At 47.6% G+C, this 26,223-nt stretch overlaps 2 protein-coding genes across 7 annotated transcripts in view; one reads left to right on the top strand and one right to left on the bottom strand.

Moving 5' to 3' along the window:
* On the top strand, window positions 1-24,896 carry SVOPL (SVOP like). 6 transcript variants are annotated; one of them, XM_037387539.1, is made up of 16 exons: window positions 1-1,788; window positions 4,473-4,601; window positions 5,664-5,755; window positions 6,779-6,877; window positions 7,352-7,423; window positions 7,528-7,652; window positions 9,099-9,162; window positions 10,652-10,777; window positions 12,211-12,339; window positions 13,996-14,069; window positions 16,649-16,848; window positions 18,031-18,142; window positions 19,230-19,311; window positions 20,838-20,927; window positions 21,283-21,396; window positions 23,230-24,896. In XM_037387539.1, exons 2-16 carry the CDS (start codon window positions 4,523-4,525, stop codon window positions 23,239-23,241), a joined length of 1,470 nt encoding a protein of 489 aa, XP_037243436.1. In that variant the 5' UTR covers window positions 1-1,788; window positions 4,473-4,522; the 3' UTR covers window positions 23,242-24,896. The 6 variants fall into 6 exon arrangements, with proteins under 6 accessions (XP_037243436.1, XP_037243435.1, XP_037243434.1 ...); XM_037387538.1 differs by having other exon boundaries at window positions 19,235-19,311; XM_037387537.1 differs by lacking the exon at window positions 23,230-24,896 and having other exon boundaries at window positions 21,283-22,069.
* Window positions 23,584-26,223, bottom strand: part of TRIM24 (tripartite motif containing 24) — a 64,220-nt gene continuing 61,580 nt past the window's right edge. Inside the window, exon 19 of the mRNA XM_037387532.1 lies at window positions 23,584-26,115. Coding sequence (XP_037243429.1) covers window positions 25,906-26,115 — 210 coding nt within the window. The 3' untranslated portion in view covers window positions 23,584-25,905. The remainder of the gene's footprint in view (window positions 26,116-26,223) is intronic.

Below are 26,223 nucleotides of genomic sequence, written 5' to 3' on the forward strand. Positions count from 1 at the left end.
TATATTGCTGCTACAGTGTTGCTATATTGTGGCTATATTTTTGCTACACTGTTGCTATATTGCTGCTACAGTGTTGCTATATTGTGGCTGTATATCTGCTACACTGTTGCCATATTGTGGGTATGTTTCTGCTACATTGTTGCTATATATCTGCTACAGTGTTGCTATATCGCTGTGTGTGGCCAGGCCAATCCCACCAGGATGACTTTGGTGACGTGGAGGATGAGGAAAGCTGGATATCAAGTTTTTGTCCAGCCTCTTAGGTCCTCTGTACTGGTGATAATGAAGTGGCTTTTGGACTGAGCTTTCATAAACTTCAGGAGTCAACAGTTTCTTGGAGCCTGGCCTCTGGCTTCTGCAACAAACAGCACCTTCTCAGTGTTTACTCATATGATGGCTCTCCATCATGTCCTTGGCCAGCATGGAGATCTTTCTTCTTGCCCTAACTCTTTTGTTTCTCCTGGAAGTTTCACATGTTGACATTTCCATTCATGCTTCAGTCTAAACAGTCTTTGCATTTCTGTAACAAATAACTAAATATCATGAGGTAGTTAAAAAAAAAGTAATATACCTAGACTTTGTAACAGGCTTTGTTCAATCCCAAACACCTGGGCCTGAAAGCACATCTCTGTGGCCGAGAATTTTGCTGGTATTTTGGTGATTTTTCCCCTTCCGTGCTGGGAAGCTGGAATGCTGAAACATCTGCACCCTTGTGTGATTGCATGCATGCTGTCTGAGTTTTTGCAATGACAACATAATGGTATGGATCTGGTAGCCTAGGTCATGCATCTCTTTCAGCAGATGCCAGTAACAGCTGTAGCTGAATAATAGATATTATTAAGAAGAAGATGTAAAATAAGGCTGTGAAATAGCATATGCTGGCTGGTAGCAAATGTCTTCCTGATGCTTGGAAGCATGAGATTTGGCATGGGAGTTACATGTTTTGATAAAACTATTGCAGCATTGCTGCTGGCTCAGTGTATGTATTTCAAAGCAGGGATTTTGTGAACCCTCGTGAGAGAGAGAAAAAAAACCATCGTGGCATCTTTGCTGGCCTTCACTGATGCCAACACACTTCAGTATTGAAGGTTGACATATGCACTCCTAGGCAAAAGCACATACCTGTGGTAGCTCAGATTCACTGGCCAACACAACCTGTAGTGCTGAGATTCACTACACAGTAAGGTCAGGATCACGGTGGCAGTTCAGCTGGGAATGCTTCCCGCAGTTTGGTTACTTGGTCAGGAAATCTACAAGGACGAAGCAGATAAACAGGGCTCGTGTTTTTTGTGGTGCTGTCACCTGAGTTGGCTTCATCTGACCTAAGGGGAGCTGGTGGCTGCAGCACCCAGGCACTGCTGATGGCTTTGCAGGGGATGGCAAAGGTGCCTTACACGGGCATCGGTGCTGCGGGACCTGCCCCTGAAACCTGCCAGCTGGTGTTGCAATAGGAATGTCTCCCCAGCACCCTCCCTCTGTCTCCCTGGGGCTGTCCCCACAAGAAGTGCTGAGCAAACGCCATCACCCGTGGTGGGCAGGCCTTGTGGAGGACCTGTGGGTGCTGTGAGACCAGCACAGGGGTGGGGTCAGCACTGGAGCACCCTGCTTGCAGCACGCACTTCTGTGGGTAGAGGCACGTGGAGAGGGACCCGCCTGTGACCAGCAAAGAGGAAACCTGGATCCCAAACACGCAGCACTGTCAACACTGTAAGAAGAAAATAACAGAAGGGAAAGAATCAATCAGAAAAGAAGAAAGGTCTGCTCCTCTGTGCCTGAGACACTGCAGAGGTAAGAAACCTTCACTCAAAAAAAAAAAAAAAATAATCAATCAAGACTTGGTTTGATAGTGGGACTATCTAATCATTCATATGTGACATGCAGAAGCTCTCTGACTTTGCTGACAAGATTCCCAGCTGGTCACATGCAAAGCACTGAGTGTTGTGTGCCCTTGGTGGCCTGGCAGCCTTCCAGTGTGGGGTCACAGCATCCTTCTGCTGGGTCCCAGCAGCAGTTTCACTGCAGTCTTGGTTGCTGCCTTCAGACAGAGGATCACTATTTTCCTTGCCAGCAGCAACTTTGTCACTGTTGTTCTTTTGACTCATGTAATTGGAATTTAGTATTTTCAGTGGGATTTACAAATACCGGGAAACCTATGACTCCTGAAGAGGGTGATAGGCACACCTGCTCCATCAAGGCAAACAGGGCTGCAGAGGTTTGGGATGAGTAAACGCTGGATTTGGCAGGAATCATTAGGAGGTTTACTGAAGTGTTGTATCTAAATCTCTCCCTCTTGAACATAAATGTCAGAGCAGACAGTAGAGTGCCAGGGACTTACCTGAAGAGTAGCTTCTTGTCTGCTTATGGATGAGTGAATTTTGCTCCAGCTGTCCCAATACTGAACAGAGGGAGGTGCAGGTGCCTGCACAGATTTCTGGTGTTACTTGCAATGCTAGAGAAGGTAAAAGCCTGCTCACCAGCTGCTGTTTGAGAGCAGTGTGGGTCTCCCATAGGTGCTGTCCACCATCCTGACATCTCTGGGGTTGTTTTGGCTGCTGCGGGCTGGCAGAAGTGGCACTGCACCCTTCTGCTTGGGCACCTGAGCCTCACTGGAGTTTCTGCACAGCAATGCCAGGGATTGGGGTTTCGTCCCCTTTTCTGGAAGGGCTGCAGCACTTCCCAGAATGGTGGCATGTGGCCCAGGGTGGGTGAGCTCCAGTGTGAAATGCTCTAGTGCCTCTCAGCAAAAATTTGCAGAGTATCCCAGCATCAGGATGGGTGGGCAAAGAGCCCAGGGGTTGATCCTGGGCATGCCCCAGCCCAGCCTGCCAGTGCCCTGGGCTGTGCCCACCGCAGGCTTAGGACAAGAGCAGCTGTTTAACTGGACACATGTGTGATGCACCAGCTTAGGGCAGAATGTGTTTGCAGGTCCCTAATCATAAGGGGACAGAAAGGGAGAAAAATAGTCCCTAGATATTGTTATTGCAAAGTCCTTTGCGATTCAGCCACACAGTAGAGCATTACCTCTTATCGTAGGCTCTTCCAAGCACCTTGTTTTGTTGCTTGCTCAATCCTGAGCTGGTTGCACTTGGAAATGGTCCCCAGCTGGTGGCCACCATGGTCAGCTCATGGAACTGTGTGCTGCTGGCAGCTATTGCTGTCTCCAAGGACACTGTTGAGAGACAGTTGTAAGCAATATCCTACGCGTCCTCTTGGATGCTGGACTGTAATGATCTGTAACAGTAAAGGTCTGTGTATGTGACCTGGCCAACTATCTGCCATTAGCATTTAATGACCTCCTTATAACTGTACCTCAGTATAACACTTTCAGGGTATCCAGCCTGGGGCTACTGTAACTCCATGCTTTCTGTGTTTGTGCTGCGTTCTATCCCAGCTGGGATTCTGTATCTTTCATTAGATGCTCTTGGTCATTAATTCCTTCAAACTCTCGCCCTGTTGCAGGCTCCCTAGTCACTGCTGAGTGGCCATGAATGATGCCAGGGCCAAGTCCAGCAGCCCTGAAGGGAGGTGATCAAAGGACAGGGTGTCACCACATTGGAGATGGGTTGAGCCCTCCATCCCAGAGCATGTACTCTGCAGGAAACCTTGTGGTTTAAGGCAAGCAGTGTGCTTATTTCCTGCCCTGGGATTAAGATGAGCTTTTCCGACCAGGAAAAGTAACTGTAATCAGGCCAAGGGATCTAATGCTGGAAACCAGAAACAGAGGTGGAAGAAGCCATTTCTCCCCTGTTGCAATCCAGAATGCTTGGCTGTGTTTCTTGCTGACCTGAGAGGATGGGGATCAACACAGCGGGGGGTGAGGCAGAGGATCAGGTGTGCAGTGGGAAGCGCTATGCTGGCAGGGTGCAGGATGGGTGAGGAGGAGTTTGATGCTTGCCTCTTGCTAGCCATGCCATCCCAGGGCAGCCTGGGTTAGGGGAGCAGGCTGGGGCCACCATGTTCCTCAGCACAGCTGCTCCTACCTGCTGGCTCTGCCTCAGTGGATGCTCCCTTAATGCTGAGCAATTACAGAGCGTGGCACCTCTGCCACCCACTCAGCCCCAGTTTCCAAGGGGTAGTAATTTCTGCCTCCAACAAGAGCAACCTGCTGCCAGTCATGTCATGGAGATGGAGCATCTTTTGGTTGCCTCTGCATTTCACTCACCCCCAGGCTAGGGAAGTCATCACACACTCTTGTGTCAGTGGGTTTCAAGTCTTTTGCAAGGCAGTCCATGGACTGTCTATAAAAGCTGCCAGTGCAATGTGATGACTGACCTCTGTGTCAGCTCAACTAAATTAACTTGTGAAGTTTCTATGTATTTTTCACCAAAACCTCTATGGACGACGACATGGTCCAGTAGCTGCCTGAACCAAACTCGTGTTTAAGCATATCTGAATCTTTCCACTCCAGCATGGGAAGTTGCTTTATGGGCTTATTGCCTAGATGCCTTTGTGACTGTCCAGAGGTTTCACAGTTAAATCCCAGCCTTGCTCAACGTAAGTGTGGACCCCAGCAGGAGCTGAGATGGCTGCTGCAATGAAAGAGGCAGAAAACGTTATTGGCTTGGAGGAAATCCACATGGAGAGACAAGAAACTCCAAAAGGTGGGTTTATATTGGTGGGACTAGAAAACTGGGTCCTCATTTAGCTGGGGTAGAGGGAGGGTCCCCACTCCAGCTACCTAACACCTTGGTCCATGGAGTCACAAGTGTCAGCTTCAAACTGCTCCTCTCCCATTGCAGCTACCAGGCTGGTGGCCGCTACCTATGGTAGTGGGAAGAGCCATCTGAGTTGTTTTTTCTCAGGTCTCTGCTTTGTGTGAACAGTTTATTATATTGGCAATTCAATGACTTTTTTTAATTTGGATACATTTTCTATTTCAAAAGCATTTGAAAGTGAAAAACTTTGTAGAAAAGCAAAAAAAAAAAGCCTCCATTTGAAAAAAAAAAAAAAGAAATTTTCTCCTGAAATTCTGAGTAAGTTCTGTTCCATTTCAGAGGTAATGTTGAGAGGTTTGAGCTGACTTAGTTGGGCCTGACATAAAAATTTATGCAGCTCTGGCTTTACCTAATTAAGAGTTTGAAAGTGTACACATACTAGAAGCTTTCTGCCAGGTCTGTTTATAAAACTGTCCTAGCCCTGATCTTGAGATGCTTTGCTTGTTTCTGAAATGGGGTGGGGGGTGTGTGGGGAAGTTCAGGAATAAAGGCTTAGGAGGTGAAACTGAGCCCAGAGCTCCTGGCTGTGCTCGCCTTGCAGGGCCTGGGGCTGGGGCAGCCCCCAGCTCACACTGGGAGCGAACCTGCACTCCAGGGATGCAAAGGGACTGAGCCTCACAGCAGTTTGGGCAAGGGAAAGGAGCAGACCATTGCCCAGATGCAGTCCAAGCCATGGGTTTCTAAGGCAGCAGGGGTAGCTCAGTACAAGGCTGCCCTTCCTCCATGCCCAGCCCGCTCTCTTCCCCACTGGCTGCTGCTTCAGCAACCCTCTGACATGCCCAGCCACCGGCGTGCCCAGGGGCTCGTTAGTGGACACACACTGGTAGATGTTTCCAGCTTATTTCCTGGTGCAGTCCCACAGTAGCATGAAAATCTTTGACATTTAATAAAGAGGGGGTAAAATTTGACTGCTGACATGTTTTGTATCTTTTTCCCTTTGGTGTTCAGGGCAGAAGACATTTACAGTGGAAGAAGCTGTGGAAACCATCGGGTTTGGGAGGTTCCACATTATGCTTTTTCTGATCATGGGCAGCACGGGGGTAGGTGTCTGCAGCTATCTGCACCGGCCCCAAAAACCCTCTTCTCATTTTCCTTATTACTGTGCGGTAACAACCATAAGCACCATGAGCACATATTGCAGTCCATATTTTTTTGCATATACATACCTCCTCAAGCAGAATTTCTGCTGTTTCATCTTCGGCCAAAATAGATATCAGCCACAATAGATATCAGACCTATTTCAGGGCAAAGCTGAGCAGGTTGGCCCAGAGCACCCTGGCCTGACCCCTGCCTTGAAGCCCTGTCCCACCAGGCAGCGCTGAAGGCATGTCTTCAGTAGTGCCTGAGAGTTACATTCAGCCTCCTGACAGCACTTTTTATGCCATCCCCAGGGCACCCAAACCCTGTGCAATCTGGCACAGAAGGGCTGCCGTCCTCTCACCTTCGGCTACCTGAAAAATTTCCTAACTGCCAGGGTCTTGGGTTAATGATGCATCTGGTGTGGGAACTGGGTCAAAAGACTGAGGCCAGGCTGAGGTAAAGATGCAATGGAGACATGTACATGAGCATCACTGCAGCTGAGATGTAAAAGCCTCCAGCTGTGTGTAAATGATAGGTTCATTTCTTAACTGAGGCTGGCTTTTGGGGCAAACAAATGCAGCAATGAAGTTTTTAATAAAGGCAGTTTTGAGAGGTCATCTTCATGTCAGATGCCTGAAATCACAGCCAGGTACCTAACCAAGCAGCTTGGTTTCCAAATACAGTTAAAGATCTTCCACTAACACAGCTGGGTAAGATTCTCTTCTGCAAAGGCTGAGCCTTTCCAGCCTTCCTAGATACCTGCTCTCAAGGGCCACCTTTCTCACTTCCTCTCCCTGCTTCCAAGTGCTCACATCTTCCAGATCAGGCACAGGCTCAGACCACTATGGAGGCACCATGGCTTCACAGGGCTGTTTTGGTATGGTGGGACTGCCACAGCTGCAGGCTTGGTAGGACTGAGGGACTTTTCTCTGTGGACTTCTTGTGGCTTCCCTTTTTGCTAATGTGCACACTCGTTCCCGAAGGTGGCTGAAGCCATGGAGATCATGCTAATAGCTGTTGTGTCCCCTCTCATCCGATGTGAGTGGCAGCTTCAAGACTGGCAGGTGGCTTTAGTGACAACGGTGAGTGACGTGTCTTCTCCCTCATGCAGGTCATCCACCATGTGGTCGTTGTCAGGGGCACTGCCTCAGGCTTTGTAAAGTACATTTCCCAGTGGACCGAATAAATTCTCAGGGATTTGTCCCTCCTCTCAGGGACAAGGACAGTACCACAACTGCAGAAACCTAGAAAGCGAGCTGACATGAGCACGTGGTCCGTGCCCAGAACTGTAATGCCAAAACAAGCCCCCACTTCCATATTTTTATTTTTAAGTCCTTGCCATCCAACCCCAAGCTTTGAGGGTTGAAGCAGTGAGTGTCTACGTGGAGGAAGACGACCCCTGCAAGACACCTCACTCATGGTTCTGGGCACTGCACTTCATCCTGCTGTTTAGAGAGCATTCAGCCCACCCGCAGTTCAAAGAGCAGAGCTGCCCAGTTCTGCTGTGGGCAGAACCAGCTGTGGGCCCTCCACAGCTGCATTTCAATTCCCCTTAGGTGGTGTTTTTTGGCTACATGGTCTTCAGCATAGTGCTCGGACTCCTGGCCGACAGGTATGGCCGCTGGAAGGTGAGTGAGCGCTGGGGGGCTGCATGTGCCCTTCCCGAGCCCCACAGGAGCCTTGCACCTGGCTGAGCCACTGGTTTGAATACCTGCTTTTTCCCCCGTTGCAGATTCTGCTGCTCTCATTCCTCTGGGCAGCCTACTTCTCCTTGCTGACCTCGTTTGCCCCATCCTACATCTGGTTCGTGTTCCTGCGGGCCATGGTAGGAGGTGGCGTGTCAGGCCATGCGCAAGGGTAAGGCCGTGCCCTGTGGTGCGAGCCAGCCTTCACTGGGAGGTTAACGGAGGCACCCACGGGCACCATGGTGGGGGTTACAGCGAGAAAGGCCCTTCAGCTCATTTTGGCTGGCCGTGGCGGAGCGTTCCCCTTGTGCTGAGCCTGATAAGCTGTGGCTGTGCTGCCACCCAAGGGAGTCGGCAGGGAAGGGGCCTCTGTGGGGGCTGGAAGTGGAAAGGAGAGCGAGTTCCCACATCGCCTTACAACAACATGTTCTGTAATTTCACTGAATCCTGGTCAATCAACCTAAATTGCAGTTCCCAAGGTCCCCCAGCCCCTGGAACAGAGGGGACAGCTGGTTTATGTTAAGCAGGTGACAGAGGGATTATTAAGCACATATATTATAAAAGCAATTAGACAGGTAACAGATGAGCAAAGGCTGCTTCCTCGTAAAAAAGTCACAACAATTCTGCTTAAGTAGCAAATTCTTCTTGAACTGATGTAGAATGTTCCCATTTAAATGAAACTTTTTGCTCTGTTGCAGTGGAAAGGGAGACGTGGAGCAGGGGGAGGAGAAATTCACAGCGTTAACAATCACTTCACTAGGAGCCTGGCAAAATAAGTTATTTCTTTTGACCCTCTCAGGGAAACAAATGCAACGTTTCAGCAGCTTCCATTGTTCTTGAAACCTGGTTGCTGCCCACACAGGAAAGCCTCAAACCAGTTGCATTGACCCAAGAGCCCTTTGCTGGAGCGAAGGACAGGAGGGAGACAGATGCCGTTGGGAGGAGAAGGCATCCTGTGCCAGGGTCACGCATCTGCTGAGCTCCTGGTGTTGCTTGCCTCGTGTGTGTGTGGGTCATTCCCTGGGCATGGTGTTTGCTAATGAGTCTAATGAGGATGGAGGGAAACTGCATTTATAAAACACTTCAATAGCTGAGATAGCAGGAGCCAACCTGGGCCTCTCCCCACCCCTCTCTCTTTCTTGCCAAGGAAGTACAATTCACACCTGGGAGCTTGAGAGATGCCAGTGCCATGCCCTCCCCCAGGGGCTATCCAATCATTTGATAAAAAATGGAGCAGACTGTTTAATGGAAAAAAATCACTAAAAATTGTTCATTTCTACAAACATGCCCTATGCCTGTGCTGACACCTCAATCACCTCAAAAGACCTTTCCATAGGTTTCCTGGTGCATAGACTGCAGTGTTTACCTGCCTGTGTCCCACAGCCATGGCCTGGATGGGATTCATGCTGTGCATCTCCCTTGCAGGTGGTTTGGTGCCTGCCCGAGTGGGAAGTGTGTTGAGCAGGGATCCCCTGTCGCTGGGTGCTCGGTGGTGGCAGGCGGGTGGTCTACAGGCAGCGACATCCAGCACCGGCTGAGCTGAGCTGAACTGCTACTTGATGAGTATGAAAATTCTAATTATTGCTGTATTTCTGCATTTTTTTCCCTTTTTTGCTAGGCTTATCATAAAAACAGAATTTTTGCCCAGCAAATACCGAGGATACATGTTACCGTTATCTCAGGTAAGAATGACACGTTACTGTTTCTTTTAGTCCCAAGTCCCAGGAGATTTGCCCCACTGCTGTCTGGAAGCTGGGTCTCCAGCACATCAGTCTTTCTCCCAGACTATTCACACCTGTCTGGGTCTGAGCAAGTAATCTGCATTATTAAAGATGTGCACAGGCAGCCGTCTTTAGAAAAGAGGCGATATCTCCTCAAATAATTGGATGTTCCAAACGTTGCATGGGGAATTTGAGTGATGGCTGACACCCAGTCTCTCAGTTGCTGTATCAATAACGGTGATACCCACTTCAGCGGGGCCAGTGCTGATGGGCCGGCAGGCACTGGAGCTAACGGCACCTCCAGCCTCCTCCAGCCCTGGGCTCATTCCCTCCTCTCTTTGGACCCCTGGTGAGAACAAATGGTTAATGAGGGGACTCCCAGATGAGGTTATAATCTGTGCCCTCTCCTGTCCCTGCTCAGGGCTGGCTCGGGGCTTCGAGCAGGATAGGGCTAGCATGATAGCCCCAAACTCAGCCTGAGACGTGCTAGGAGGGTTGTGCCTTCTTGCTGGGCAAAAACCACAGCAAGCGTGACTCTGGTTGTTGCTTGCTCCAGATCTCTGCAATGGGCACTTGCTTCATGTGCAAATGATCTGTGGAGGTCTCGTTGAGCACATTAATTCATCTGACTGTTGAACCAAAAGTGTTTGTAAATGGTCTTAGTGGCAGGGTTAATTTGTTTTTTAATAAAAATAAAATACTACTTTTTAATAAAAAGTAATATTGCCTGTTTGATCCCAGGGCTTTGTTACCAAAGTGTTGTCAGAAACACAAAGGTTTATAAAGAAAAACAGTCTTGTATTTCTCCCCAGACATTTGTTATTTCTGCCTGCAGATTATTCATGAATTTTCTGTGGCTTTTATGTATTTGTTTGTGCTTTGTGTTGGCTGAGCTCCCTTGGGTGGTCCCCCAGAAAGGGGCACATCTCCTGATGGCAACAAGTGAACTTCAGGGAGGAATGGACTTGCAGATCAGGGGCCTGATTCTCTGGTGGTATAAATTGGCGTTGAGACTACTGGAGACCCACCAACTTCTTGCAGTGGAAATGTGGCTTGGTTTTGCCTTCAGTGCTTGTAAATCTGCTGCTTCCCCACAGAGTTTTAGGCAAGAGGAAAATTCGTGAGTGTGAACATTGGCAGAGAAGTGACTGGAAGGACAAAAGAAGTGGCTTTAATTACAATGGTAGCCACAGCTAGTTACCTGTTTTCATCTGAAGCTGATTAAGACTGTCTTCAGCCATCCTCTCCCATATCCTTGTCTGTCTTTCCCTCTTTCCTTCAACCCAAGCTCAGCTTCTCAGATTGACCACCGTAAGGATGGCTCAGTTTGAACCACAGTGCTCTCCAGCACAGATCCCCACTTATCCATGGAACTAGAGTGGAAGGGAAGAAAAGAAAAAAAAATGCTGTCATGCGTTCATGTTTTAACCACTTCCTTTTTCTTGGAAAGGTGTTTTGGTTGGCAGGATCCTTGTTAATCATTGGCCTGGCATCGGTGGTGAACCCAACCATCGGCTGGCGGTGGCTGATCAGAACTGCGTCCATCCCCGGAATTCTTCTCATACTGGTGTTCAAGGTAAGAAGAGCTACTCTCCTTGCTCCCTGCTGCACTGCCACCAACGTGGCGTCTCCCCAGGCACCAAAAGGCATCACCCTCCACCCCCTGCAAGCCTGGGGTAGTCTTTGTGTCCTCCTTTCACCACCACAGCCCTCTTACCCAGGGGGCTTGGGAAGGTCCTGATGGCCTGGGGGGAGCTGCAGGCCAGCTGGTGGGAAGATGTCACCCTGCAGGAGGCGGCTTGGCTTTACTTCGCTTTGCAAAGCCGCTGGCTTTGCTGCCCCACTGTAGCCCTCCAGCACCCCAGACTCCAGTGTTCAGGCTGCCAGCGGTACCCAGGGGACTGTGGTGATGGGCCAGGCATTGAGAGGAAGATGGTCTAGGCAGGGTGTGCAAAAACTCACAAATAATATCTCCAGACTGGTTCTAGCCATAGCGCACCCTCTTCAGATTTTACATTTGCTAGGACTGAGGAAAGAAGCCTTCACTGAAGTGCTGACAGGGCAAATGGGTGTCAGGGTCAACCCTGGCTTCCCCAGGTTTACTCATGCTTAAGAAGTATCAGCCTCGGACATGACGACTGTCTTATTTGTGGGGAGTGATGTGGAAAATCCCTACTTACAGTGTTCGTGGGCACTGCAGTGCTAAGCTGTGGCTGGTGCAAGCCGTGCAGATGTTAATGCCCTTCCTGCAGCTGGACAAATGCACGAGTCCACCTGGGGTGTTACCTGGGCAGTCAAATGCAAGTTTGCTGTGAATGTCCACTCGCATAACTTTGATGTTTGGTTTCCCTGATTACTTTTGCCAGGAAAAAAAATAGGTAGCAAAAGCTTTTAGTCCAGAAGTAAAAAAAGACACAGTCAGCATACGTGCCTTTAGAAAGCAAGTCTTAAATTCATATTTCGATGATACAGATTTAATGGTTTGTAATTTGATAGAGCCACCTTTTAATAAAAAGGCATTTTATTTTAAAAGAACACCAGGTGTGGTTGAATGTTGCAAATGATAGTGATGAGTGATTTAGTTCCTACATTTCATACATTTCTTCCTTTTCTTTAATGGCCTTGTTGATTCTTCCAAAGCTTTTGCTTGAGTGAGTGCCACGTGCCCCAATCCCATTTTAGAATTTCAGTTAAGGCTTGTTTTTGTTAAACCTGTGTCTTTGGCTTCCAAGTCTCACAACCACTTGCCACAGATGGCTCAGCAGCAGACCCCTGGGATCTGTACCAAGAAATGGGTTTGTTGGGCAGGGTGAGTCCCCCCAGCATGGGGTGTGGGGAGCTGGGACACGCAGGAATGTCCCAGGGCACGGCTGGGGAGGGGAGCAGGCAAAAGGCTGCTGCAGCTCAGGCAGTGCCCCGTGCTAACCTGGCCGGGCTCCTCGGTGTGATGGGAAGCTGTTGGGTAGGGTTGCATGGACAGAGAGGCACAGAAAGGCTTTCTGCTTTCAGTTCATCCCAGAGTCGGCGCGGTACAACGTGTCCACAGGAAATGTGGCAGCTGCCCTGGCCACGCTGCAGAGGATAGCCAAGACCAACGGGGCAGTGATGCCCGAGGGGGTGCTGAGGGAGCCCGCCAAGGTAAGCCAAGCCCATGGCACTGCCTGGCCCCTCTGTCCCAGGCAGGGCTGCTGGCATCTGGGGTTTGGGGAAGGAGCAGGACTCCCAAGCACGTCTTGTTCTGTCTCTCTCCCCCTCCTTGCCTGGTTTCTTTCCAAACTATTTTCAGCTACTGAATGTGATGATAAAGATATATTTTTTTCTTTTGGAAAGACAGTAATCTTGGACCTCAAAATGGAATTGAGTTTTCTGCTTTTTTTTCACATTCTTTGTGTTTGCTCAGAAAAATAATGTGCTGAGAAAATATTTGCTTCCTTTACCACAAAAAGTGCTCCCAGCAAAGCATGTTCTTCCTTATTGCCCATCCACCCCCAAGGGGTGTCCCCTGTGCTGTAAGACCTGGGACTTGCTCCTCAGGCTCCCTCTCAGGTATGTGACCCATCAGGCTGCAAGGGTCCCTGCCATGAAGTCAACCCACCACTCCCAGAGGCTTCTCCCAGCCCCTGGCTGGGCTTGTCTGCTAGGTCCCAGCACCTCAGGTCCCCGAGTGTGGAGCCACAGACCAGCAGAAGAAGGTCAAGGCAGGAGAGGCCATTTCACAGCTACCACCATTTCCACCTGTAAGCAGCTGAGCAGCTCAGGAGTTGGTTGCTACTGGACCAAAATGCCCAAAAGCATGTGTGAGTGTTGCAGGTGGGGCAGGAGAGGGGCAGGGGACCAGGACACACACACATATCCCCCCCCAGGCTTCTCCCTTTTACCCCCAGTCCGGGCCCTGCTGACTGCAGGGTGGGAGGACTTGTTAAGGTGGCTTTTTTGACCCCCAAGAGAGGAAGACTGAACAACACTGTTGTCCGGGGCCTCAAAATTATTATCCAGCTCTTTTAAGCCCCTTTCCTGGACCTCTTTGCTGCTTATTCAATCCCACAGGCACCAAGCATTGTCCTTAGCAATTCATGCAAGATGGTGCTATTGTATTGGAATTAGTTAGGATTAAAGCTTCCCTGTAGTTTCATTGAATTTATGTAATGGACCCGCATTGGCTGTGGGAAGGGTTTTAGTTAGTTGTGCACCCTCTCAGGCTTAACCAATGATGAGGAAAATAAAAGTAAAGGCAACCCAAACCATCCCTATGAACTCATCTCCCCTTGCTGGCGGGATGCTGGGGCAGCTGCTGGCTCTCAGGGAGCAGCAGGGCAGGCAGGGCCCTGCAGTGCCTGCTCGTCTCTGCTCACTGGCGTTTCAGGCCTCTCAGCAAGACGTGGCCACAAACTGACTCCCACAGGCAGGGCAGGGGATGCTGGGCACCTCTCCCCTGCTCATGGGGCAGCGGGAGCTGCCAGCAGCCCCAGCAGTGCTGGCCCCCCAGCAGCAAACAGGGACCCTCCAGCACTGTGATGGTCATGCTGGGGCCAGTCTGCTGGGAGCTGAGGGGGTCCTGTGCAGGCCAGGAGTGCTCAGGGTGTTCTCTTCTTCCTTTGCACCACATCCTCTCGTGGGCATCCTTTGGGAAGAGTGGCTTTCCTCTCCCGAAGGCGGATGGAGTGCTGTGTTGCACCGTCTGTCAGTCTGTCTCTGCCACTGGGGGCCTGGGGTGCCAGCTGCTACTGCAGAACGCTCACCCTTACATAAATGATACTTTTTTTAAAAATTCTATTTCTATCAAACTATTTGCAGGAAAGAAGAGGAAGATTCAAGGACCTCATCCACCCCAAATACCTCAGAACCACTTTGCAGATATGGATCATATGGTAAAAAAAGTCTTTTTGTTTTTTATCTTGCTTGTCAGCTCATTCTCTTAGTTGAACGTGTGCAGGGAGCAGAAGTCTCCCACTGACTCTGCTACTACAGAGCACGACTTCTGCCTCAGGAGGCAACTGAAGATTCCTGGCAGCTGGAGGGGGACTACGTGGGCATGGGTTGGGCTGTTGTGATCTTTAGGTTTGTCCTGACCACAGACCCTATGTCAGTCAGTGTCAATGTAGGCAGAAAAGGGCTGGACAGCCAGGATGGTGCAGGACACCGTAAGTCCTTCCTCAGGGCAGGGTGGCTCAGGGGAGGTGGGGTGTGGGCCAGGTGAGGGCTGCAGAACGCCCGTGCCTGCCTGCAGCATGCACCAGTGATGTGCTCGCAGCTCCAATTCCCTTCTTGGTGTAAACTTGTTCTTCCCAAGAGGAGAAGTGCACCACCTTTGCCTGCCAGCCAATGCATCAGTGAAATAGGGCTTCAACAGAAACTCATTAACTGTTAGCAGTGCTGCTGGCTGGAGAAAATTAAGATTGAAGAGAGATGGGTTTCATATGCAATGTTCCTGGTTGCTGTATGCAAGGGTAATATATGTTTCATTGGCTTTGCTGTCTGGAGTGGAAATGTATAAATAATAGGTCCGTAGGAACTCATTGACCCAAAATGTTGCTAAGTCAGGCCTTGATTTTTTTGTTTTTTCCCCTCAACTTGTGTGTTATGAAATATCTTATTTTTTTTATCCTCCTTTCTCTCCTAGTCCTCCCAGGAGTTACTGGCCTGTTCTTGGGTTTGCATTCCCACCTCCCATGTCCCAAGCATCCCCCACCTCCCCGGGCAGCTTGTTTCCTAGCCCAAATTCTGCTGCTCATTTCTGAAACTGCCAGGGGATAAAAAAGTGAAAATTACTTCTCGGCCTGCTTATGATTAGGCATATGCTGAATTACTTGATAATGACATAGCCAGGCTGCCATCACCAATGCTGTGTTCTTGACAGCCAGCCAGGGTGTGATGGGAGCCTCTCCAGCCAGTTAACGAAAACTTCTGAAAATCCCTGGGCAGAAAGGATAAGGACTAAAAAAAAACCCTGGACAGTTGCTTCATGTGAGCTGCAAGCATCGGGGCCTGACACTGAGACTCCCTGATCCCCTGGGAAAGGGGTGGTTTGGAAATGTCTCTGTTATCAGCCCTGTGTGAGGGAAGGGACCGAAGGGGCAAGCTCTCCCCAGCGTGACCACAGCCCGTCACCTGCTGCAGAGCAAGAAACAGCACTAAGGGGCAAGCAAAAAGGTGGTGGGTTGGCCCTGGCTGGATGCCAGGTGCCCACCAAAGCTGCTCTGTCACTGCCCTCCTCAGCTGGACAGGGGAGAGAAAATATAAGTAAAGGCTCGTGGGTTAAGGGCAGGGAGGAATCACTCACCAATTACTGACTCAGGCAAACGAGACTTGACTTGGGGAAAAATTAATTTATTACCAATCAAATCAGAGTAGGATAATGAGAAATAAAACGAAATCTTACAAACACCTTCCCCACCCCCTCACCCCCCTTTTTCCTGGGCTTAGTTTTACTCCTGATTTTCTCTACCTCCACCCTGCCAGCAGCACAGGGGGACAGGGAATGGGGGTTGTGGTTGGTTCATCACACGTTGTTTCTGCTGCTCCTTCTTCCTCAGGGGGAGAATGCCTCACACTCTTCCCCTGCTCTAGCGTGAGGTCCCTCCTACAGGAGACAGCTCTCCATGAACTTCTCCAGCATGATTCTTTCCCACAGGTTGCAGTTCTCCACACACTGCTCCAGCGTGGGTCCCCCGTGGGGTCACAAGTCCTGCCAGCAAACCTGCTCTAACCTGGGCTTCTCTCTCCATGGGGCCACAGGTCCTGCCAGGAGCCTGCTCCAGTGTGGGCTTCCCATGGGGTCACAGCCTCCTTTGGGCATCCACCTGCTCTGGTGCGGGGTCCTCCATGGGCTGCAGGTGGGGATCTGCTCCACCGTGGGCCTCCATGGGCTGCAGGGGCACAGCTGCCTCACCGTGGGCTTCACCACGGGCTGCAGGGAAAGCTCTGCCCCAATGCCTGGAGCACCCCCTGCCCTTCCGTAGTCCTTGGTGTCTACAATGTTGTTGCTCTCACATAGTCTCACTCCTTTCTTTTGTGCAGCAACTTTTTCCCTTTCTTAAATATGTTATCCCAGAGGCACTGCCACCATCACTGATGGTCTTGGAGCTGGCCGGCATTGGCTCCATCAGACACAGAAGAGGCTTCTCGCAGCTTCTCACAGAAGTCACCCCTGTAGCCCCTCTCTGCCAAAATCCTTCCATGCAAACCCGATACAAAGATAAACTATGAGCTGGAATGGAGTCCCCCAGGGAAGAGCAGTGCATGGGTGTAGGTGGTGGTGGTGTGCCATGGGTGGAGTGACCGGTGACCTGGTGGGTACCTGAGTCACTGCTGGGATCCAGCTAAGGTGGTCCATCACACAGAGCTGGTGTGTGCAGCAGGGGTCCCAGTGCACCCAAAACCTGCTGTATTTCATTTTCCTCACCTTCCCTGTCATTGCTGCTGCTCACTGCAGTGTTCCCACCCGCAGGCTTGGCATAGCTTTCGCATATTACGGCGTCATCTTGGCCAGCGCTGAGTTACTGGAGCGGGACCTCGTCTGTGGCTCCACTGCACCACAGCTGCAGGACTCTGGTGATGACCCTGAGAGCCACAGCCCCTGCCATTGCCACTTGTTTGGGCCAGCCGCCTACCAGACCATGATCATCAGCACAGTTGGAGAGATCGCACGTAACCTCTTCTCCCCTCCCTGCCCTGCCATTCCCTTCTTACAGCCAGCCAATACTCACTGCAAAGCTTTTAGCTGTGCATACACTTAGTGATGTGCCAGGGGTCGAAATGTCCTCAGCATTGCTGGCAACTGCCAGGCACAAGCTCTTCAGATGACGGTCTGGGACACAGGCCATTAGCTGGTGGCAAGGGGCAAGGGAGGGCGTTGCTCCCCAGGTGAATAATTCAGACGCATCAGAGTCCTTCCTTCAGCACGGGTCCTTCCAACAGCAGGGCCACAGACCTCCTCTGCAGTTAGTATGTACCAACAGTCTTGGTTAAACTCCAGGGGAAATTTCTCCTAACAGTGAAACCAAGTCAGCTTCCCAAATCCCCAGACATGCAGGTTTTGAAGTCAGAAATAACCAAGGACTGCAAATAGATTGATGTAATTGAATGCACCACCCAAGTGCCCTGTTTTCCAAGAGGTGGTGGCCTCAGGAGCAGGTCCTGTGCTGAGCACTACAGCAAAGGACAGCTAAGCGCCCAGGGAACCCACAGCAAACCAAAATGCTTCCTGGTGCAGCCTGCCCGGGAGTGCTGGGGCACGGCAGGATGGCCCACAGGCACCCACATGGCACGCTGAAAGAGCCTGGCGCTCTGTGCATGTCTCGTATTGCCGCAGCGAGGTGGATGTTCGCCCTGGTTCATGTCTTGGCAACTGAGCTATAAAGCGACCGGGTGTTGGGTCCTGCAGGTGCAGCCAGGCTGGGACCAGCCCAGCGGACCCCCAGGTGCCTCCCAGCTCATGGGGGAACTCAGTGGGGCATGCTCGGGGCCCCAGGATTTGGCTGGGCTGTGGCCAGAGGGGCCAAAACCACCCAGGTCTGCGGTGCTCACCCAGGGGGTGCCTTCTTCGCATGGCTCAGGACAGGCATTAGTGTCCTGCCCTAGTACAGCAGGGCAAGTTCAGCAAAGGACAGGCTCCATCCTCTGAGGGGAAGGACAAACTGAAAAGGGGCATGGGGAAAACTACAGGATTTGGGTACAGGAAGAGAATTATAGTGTTTGTCCATTTTATAGAGCATTGGGCTGGTGCTGGGAATGCAGAGAGGTAATTTCTAGGCATGCTTTGTAAGGTCTATCAAGACAGACAACCATGGCAGTTAGCTAACATTTTATGGTTTTCCTTTTCATCTCCAGTAAATCCTTTGAATGTTCTTGGCATCAATTTCCTCGGAAGACGACTGAGCCTGTGTATCACCATGGGATGTACAGCCCTATTCTTTCTACTCCTCAACATCTGCACCTCAAGGTAGTCTGGATCAGTATGTGGGTCTTGTTGGGGGGCATGTAATGCTGAGGGCAGTACCTATGGTATTCTCATGTCACCAGTCAGGCCAGTAATTCCTGTACATCTGAAAAAAACCCTCTGACTGGTTCCCTCCTCTTCCTGGGAAAGCAGCGGGAGGAGATGCCATGGTGCAGCAGGATGCAGAGGGGCTCGCTTGTGTTACTGAGCCCACATGGCTTCCCTGAAGCATACAACAAGCTGCTTTCTAGCCCAGCCTAGAAAATTAAAAATCATGTGAATAAGATCCACCAGAAAGACGACATATTTTTCCTTTGCTTCCCCACCCCCCCTGTTTTTTTGTTGTTGTTTTGTTTTTTGGCAATGTTACGTATATCGCCTCTAACTTGTAGAGTTGGGCACTTCAAAAGGAGTTCAAGGCACCAAGAGAAAGGTTGCCCTGAGTGTCGAGAGGGGTATGAAAGACCCTCTCAAGCTGGCAGAGCTTAATGGTTCCTGAAAATCGGAATGGCTTCAAGTTGAAGTTTCCTCTAAACTGTCTGGTAGCCTGACTGCTGCTGGCCAGCCGTGTACACCCTGCTGCCTGCCCTGTGGGCCGCTGGTCCCAGAGGCTGGCTGCCATGCTTGGCTGCTGGAGTGGGAGGCTGCAAACAGTCGTTAAACTGAATTAAGGAAGCTTACAGTTACTCAGTAAGGCACTGGCCTCTGTACTGCTATTATTATTTGCAGTTTTCCCTGAAACTGAGCCTGGCCATCATATGTGCTTGCAATGGATTTATAGAGGAACCGAAAGCGAGGGCTAGGCTGGGAGTCAGACGACTGCAATGCTGAGGGCACTAGCTGAGCCACTACGGTCCTATACAGATCGTTCCCCCTTCAGTGGCCCGGAGGAAACCTAACGTGCAATAGATTGTAGTCAAATGTGCCTTGCCAACGAACTAAGGAAAGACTTGTCAGCAATGAACCTTTCTTTATATTTTCCCTTATATTAAGCTGGTAAAGCCTTAGCATAGAGCGCGTACTAGGTTGCCACTCTGCTGATCACCATTCAGTGATACTAACCCTTTGCTCCACATGGTTTTCTCTCCAGCACAGGCGTGACTGGGTTTCTCTTCATGCTGCGCGCCTTGGTTTCAGCAAACTTCAACACCATCTACATTTACACAGCAGAGGTGAGTCCTCCTGAAAGTACGTTAAGCTGCTCTGGGGCATGAAAGGTCATTTGCCAAGGAATGCTGCCATATTTATTGACTAGTTAAGTCCCCTTTCTTGAACTAAGTAGCTTTGGCTTCCTGGCCACGGTTTTATATGCAAGGTCAGAGAAGGAATGAGAAAATTAGTTGGAGATGTCAAGAGCAGATGGAAGAGGAATGTCCTGCTGAGCCACCTGTTGGTCAGATACTACAAAATGTTGGCTTTGAGGATGCTGTGTACCAGCATCTTATAAAACCCACAATCTTCCCTCTCCCCAACCCCTGCAGTTAGAAAATAGGCTACCGCTGAAATGAACCTTTTCCAGCACTTAAGGGACTGATGTAGTACTATGAGGTAGTATATGTGGTTATATTTGATTTTTTTGACTTACTTAATAGAAATTGATGTGCTCTGTCTGCAAATAGTTTTTTAATCCTTCAGAGCGCTTGTCCTTCATACAGCTTTGGACCCATGAGTTCTGTGGGTTAAGTATGCATTGCTGGGGGTTTTGGTGGTTCTTTCTTTAAACAATTGTGTGAAGTTAATTGTATTGCCTTGAAGATTGAGTAAAGTGATAAAAAGCAAACAGAAGTAGCTCCCTGTATTGGCCTGATACTTCTTTTAATAGTACACTATATTATTTAAGCATGCACTAGGCCTGAATAAATCCAAGTGTCTTAATAGTCCTGAACTGGATGCTGTTGATGTAAAGACCATTGCTGCAACAGCCATATCATAAACAATACTACTCACAATTTAATCGGTGATCAAAACCAAGCTTGGAAATCCCTTTTCTGGCTGCAAGCCTGGATTCTTCTTGAATTACCTTACCTCCACTGGCTTGGCCCAGTAAAATATTTAAACAAAGGCTTACATGAGTATACTTGCTAAAATCTACTGATAGTAACAGGACAATTAAAGTTAAGCAAAACACATGCTTAAGTGTTTTATTGGCACAGGAATTTGGGAGATGTGAAAAAGAAAATACACAAAGCCCATTCTTCTAAGCCTGGAGATTTCTTACTGGGATCTGTTTTCCTTTTTCCTCCTTCTAAATACGAGTGCCGTTGATACAAATGAATAGGCAGTCTTGAAGACTGCAGACAATATCCTTTATTCTTACTTGCCAGATACAGGGCCTGTCAATATAAATTGAATTCTTCCTTTAGCACTCAGCCCATCCTCTGTGACTTTGGTGTGAGCTGCTCAGCACAGCTGGGAGGAAGGCAGTAGTAGGGGTGGTAAGCAAACAGCAGGGGAGTCCCATCCAGCTTTGATTGACTTGCCCCAAAACTTTATTTGGGGTAAAAATTGGCAGATTTTAATGGCACAAATGAGACAAAAAGAAGTCTTTGTTTCTATTCATGTCTTATCCCACTGGCTAGCTGCTCTTGATAATGTAATGAGTCTTTCTGAAGAAAAATTTGAAAGAAAAAAGAAAAAAAAATAAAGACAAGTATCATAGATTGTTGTACTAATCAGATTTCTTTCTGGACTATTTTAGGTTTATCCCACCACGATGCGAGCACTGGGAGTGGGAACAAGTGGGTCACTGTGCCGTGTTGGAGCTATGGTGGCCCCATTTATATCACAAGTAAGACCACGCTTGATACTGTTGAACAATGTGCTGATCATTGCTATCAAATACACAGAGAGGTACCCCTGAAGTTCACCAAAAAAAAGGGGGGGACACAATCAATTTCCCCCTCCCAACTTGGTACAGAGTACTTAGCAGTCTTTGCCAGATGTAGCTCTGCATAAATTTAATCCCAAAGCTGAGCTTGCTTGTATTTGTTATTTTCTGAAAGCTCTTAGAATTGACAAGACACTGTTTTTCTATTGTCAAGACTCTCAGGTGTTTGTGACCCTTTGCGCACGTTATTTCCCCGTTAACTGCCAGCCTCCCCCATGCCACTGAACTGATGTTTGAACTGTTCTTTTGCTTGCAGGTTCTTATGAGTGCTTCTTTCATTGGGGCCCTGTGTCTTTTCTCCTCTGTGTGCATTGTCTGTGCGATCTCAGCGTTCACGCTGCCCATCGAGACCAAGGGCAGGGCACTGCAGGTTGGTATTACCCCTCCAGGAGCTCCTGTGTATCGAAACGCTGTTTAGAAACTAGTAGATGATGACTCAGCCAGAATCCAAACCAACCTCTCCCGAGGGTTCATAAGCCAGAATAAGGCCTGACAGGCAAGCACAGGAACGTGCTGTTGCAGCAGCTTAAAGTGCTGTTATCCCAGTGACCCAGCTCATTTCTCATATCAGAACAAACCAGAACGCCCGCCCTAGCCCCAGCTACCCCATGCGAGCGTGCTAAGCTTCAGCTCATGTAAGCCCCTTTGCTAATATCCCCCGTCCTGACCTGGAGCTGCTGCTTTGAGGCACACACTGTGGTCTGCCCGTGCTGCAGGGAGAGGACAGCAGGTACATACAAGACCTTAAACTACTAAAGCCATTTCTCCATCCCATTCAAGACAAAAGCCCCAGCTGCATCTGTTCCTTAGCTAAGCCTCTGTGGCTACCATTTCCTATAAAGCAATCAGGCAAAACACTAAGCACAAAGATTAAGGGGGAAAGTTTAAATCCAGTCAGTCTCCCACAGACAAGCTGCACTACTTTAATTACAGGAGGTGGTGAGCAGTTCTGTGATTCTAGATTCAGATATACCAGCAGGGAAATTTTCACGTTATGCACGCAGCCTGTCCACATCGCACTGCCTGTTGTTCTGCAGCCTTACCTGTATAAAGCAGAAGACGATGGGCTAGATAATCCACATTCTTTAGCAGCCTAGAGCAAGACAGATGTTTGATCAAACTGTTTTATGTGGCCTTCAGAACCAGACTTTCAAAAAAACATCTATACAAGCACACATATTACATATATATACACACACACACACATGCACAGTTAACACACTTCATTGGGTCACATCTTCTAAGGTTTCCCCAAGGTGCATGGGACAGTTAAACTTAGGGTTTCAGTAAAGGAACATATTAATAATTGCCTGCTTCTTTAAATGGTTGTCTTTTAGAAATGCTTATCGTTTATGTTTTTATGTCATTTAAAATGTGTATATGGTATTTCATAAAAGACGGGGGCGGAATAATCAAAGTTTAAGTAAGGAAATGGACAAGGCAACTTATTCTTTCCTTGTGAGTGAAATTCAACCCCATGCACAGAGGGCAGAGCACCACTTAGGCCTTCAAATGGTTGAATTTACAGTAATTACTAAGCAAGACACTTCATTAAAACTGCTTTAGACATAAAAGGAAAGTTTTGGTTCAACTCCAGTTGGATTAATTTTGGCTAACAATGGTCGAGATAAATGGGAGTGTAATGATTCCTTAATGAGATCTCCCCTTTTCCTGGGGACTTAACTCGACAGCATTATTATCCTCCCTGCTACAAACAAGCATTATAAGCTCCAGCTGCTCTCCTTTACATGCAGAAGTCCAAAGGATGGAAAAATAAAAAAAATGCAGCAAAAACTGTTGAACGTATTGTCCAAGGGTCTCACACGGTACAGTCATTCAACCCGTACAAGAATTTACATACATGATGTGAGAGTTCTTTTAACATGGCAATATTTAGTCCTAAGGCTCCAGGCAATAGATGTGTTCTTTAAAACTAGGTCTAAATGAACCAACTAAATAAAAAGAAATATGTAAGTAACTTTTTGTGAAAGCTAGACAATGACATTTTAAAAGCATATCTGCTCTTGTTTCAGTTTATTAAGACAGCATTAGTCTACTCTCAGAGTCACAGGGATTGCCTATTGGAGGCGAGACCTTTTGGACATATCCAATGCATACTATTTTCCCCTGTATCCATTTCTGTTGTTTTTCATGTGCATGTTACTAATTTTATGTGTGGTTTTTTTTTCTTTCCCCTTTTTAGCAAGTAAAATGAAAGCAAGTGTTTGATGTTGGATTGGGTAGGGAAGAAAAATAAACCTTTGGAATCTGTCATTTCCTGTCAGCTGCATTTGATGTTGATTGCTTCTCCATACCATTTCCATTATTAAAAATTGCAACTGAACAGTGTAAGAGCTATGATTTATATAGGGAAATGGTAAATTTCTCAAGGACTTTCCTTTTCTTATGATTCAATTAATAGATGCTTTCTACATGTCTCGTGAAGTGAGATGAAGACTACTACTAGTAGTACACACACACAAACAGGAAAACAGCCACCACCATCCAAACAGTGGACTGAGGCAAAGGGGGGGAAATACACAACGTAGATATGGTCTTTGCCATAGCAGTTTGAAAGAATATAGTACTTTCCTTTAAAAACAAAATAGCATTCCTCAACTATTTGTGTGTACACCATCTCCATTAAAGTAGTTAAAATTAACATCTCAAAATTCATTGCAGTGACAATTTCTGATGATTTTTAGGATGATATTCAGGACCACAAAATGAGAAGTTGAGTCAAACTTTTCCAGCGGATTATTTAAACAGACATTTTTAAACAAACAGTTTACAGCAGACAGGTAAGTAACTGAACTGCAAGAGTACATCTCCACTCCTGTCCCCAGTATTTTTCCACTGGGAGAACAACTTGACTGTGAAGCTGTATAGGTGTCTAACTTCACCTCTAAATGCACTAAGCCTCCTAAAAAATCTGTGCTTGCAACTTACAGTACAGAGAAACACACAGCACCTTCCTCTGGAAGCACTGTTAAGTTGGTGACAGGGTATCTAGGACTCCTAGGCATTCCTAGATATTTAAGACTTCAAATATCGCAATGGCCGTGCTTCTTATTTCTTAAATCTGTGCTACTGTAGTGTGTATTGATCACACCTGTTTTGTTAGAATGGTCTCCCTCACCACCCTCTTCTGCTGCTTCATCTCTCTCCCTTTTTTTTCTGGTACTCTGGGATGGTAAAACTCCTGCTACAAGCAACTTTCTTGAGGTAATAAAAACTTTCCACAAAACTTTCCACTATGCCCTCCCAACCCCCCACCCCCCCTCCATAAAAAAAAAAAAAAAAAAAAGAAGAAAAATAAGAAAAGAAATTATTACTCTGGACAGCTTAAATATCAGCCACATGATCATGGCATTCAAAAGTTACATCAAAGGCCTGCTGCAGACACAACTGAGTGTTCTTTTGAAGTGTCCGCTACATTTAAGTGTGCAGTGCCACCCTATGACAAAGGCAGGTGGATAGTATCTCATCTGGTGAAAGGCAAAAAAAAAGGGGCTTTTTCTGAGTGCATATGTACACAGCAGGGAGGCACAAGCAGCACTTGTACCTAGTCTCTTCAATGATCTATCCACAGCACCACATCAGTGCTATGTCAAAAGTGCTAAGTCAAAAGCAGGCTTGTGTCTTCACAATTCCATCTGCGAAATTCTGGCACCATCAGAGCTCAATTAATCCAAAGACTGCCTGCTCTCCCCAGAACTCAGTATTCATTTAAGATTACGTAAATGAAGGGTATAAACCAACAGCTGAAGCAACCATACACAAGTACTTCTCTAACTGCACTCTCTGAGGGCAGATACAACCATCTATATTGTTGTCAATGCTTCTGGAAAGTAGGGAGAGAAAAAAAACAACAAAGGTAATTTTCCCTCACCTTCTGGTGATTTTAACCGGGACAGACGAAGGGTTGAAAAGCAGTATCTTTCTTTTTTCTCCTCCTCTTCAAACTCATGTACTTCCAAGTGAATAACTATGCTGGTTACATTCTGGCAATGACCTATTTAACAATTTGAAAAAACAAGAGCTTGTGGATGGAAAGGATGCTTTTTTTCCTTTCTCTAAACATACACAAAGACTGACTGATAGCTGCAAGCAAATGTTTTTGCCCTCGAGACTTTGCCATCAACTTCATTAAATAGAGGTACATTAAACTTAAGACACCTCTTAAACGAAATAGTACAAGAATACCATTGTTCCTTGCTGGTGCTGGTGAGAAAAATGGCACAAACCAAAGTATTCTGTCCTTTACTTCCTCCATTAAAAACTCTCAAAGAAATTCCTTTCTTTTTTCTTTTTTTTTTTTTTTTTTTTAAGTTATTTTTAATACACTCTCCCTTACATTTTGAAATTACCAATAACTTCTTTGGGGGCAACTGCACTTTCATTGTACCAGTCAGTATTGCAGGACAATAATATTACACCATCTGTTTTCATGGCTTGTGTTAAATACAGTACAAAGAAATCAAATTATGGCCAGCCACATGCCTTTGGTAAAATTAAAAGTCTGGTGCGATCACATTTTCTTCAAACTCAGAAAGCCACATGTTGAACCCATGTAATGTTTTGAAGTTCAATTCTATACAAACTTCTTTTCTTCCTCAAAGTAAAGTTAAACAGCTGTCACCCCACACAAATGGCAATTTCTGTGCTGTTCAGAAGTATGATGAAAGTTTGGAACTTCAGAGAAGCTCTCCACCTGCCTTGGTCTCCATTAAATTTGTGTTTCAGATAAGGGGTAGAAAGTCCAGTAAATATCCACAAACCTAGAAGTCAAAGCAGTCATTATTTTTTCCCCTTTTCACAATTAACAGTGATAAATACTCTTAGTTTTTAAAAAGTGTTCTGTAGTAACACATGCAGTTCATTTAAGCAACTGACGTTCTTCTCCTTTGAGACGTTTTTTCCGGGGTTGTACAAAGTCATCATCTGAATCATCAGTAAGTTCTGGATTATCTTTTTCACTCTGGCAGTTGGGTTGTACGGGGAACTTTCTTTCAGGATAAAGGTTGCTTAGAAGTTCTTCAAAGTACGCTTCAAGTTTCATGCCGGCATTAGCCACTTCTGAATCAGGCTGTTGGGTGAATTAACAACATCAATGCATCACAACATAGGTTTATACTTAGATCACATCAGGTCTTTTAGGTACTTCTACAAACTACATAAAAAAACCCCAAGACAA

Source organism: Falco rusticolus, chromosome 5 (genome assembly GCF_015220075.1).
Source record: "Falco rusticolus isolate bFalRus1 chromosome 5, bFalRus1.pri, whole genome shotgun sequence".
Taxonomy (NCBI): domain Eukaryota; kingdom Metazoa; phylum Chordata; class Aves; order Falconiformes; family Falconidae; genus Falco; species Falco rusticolus.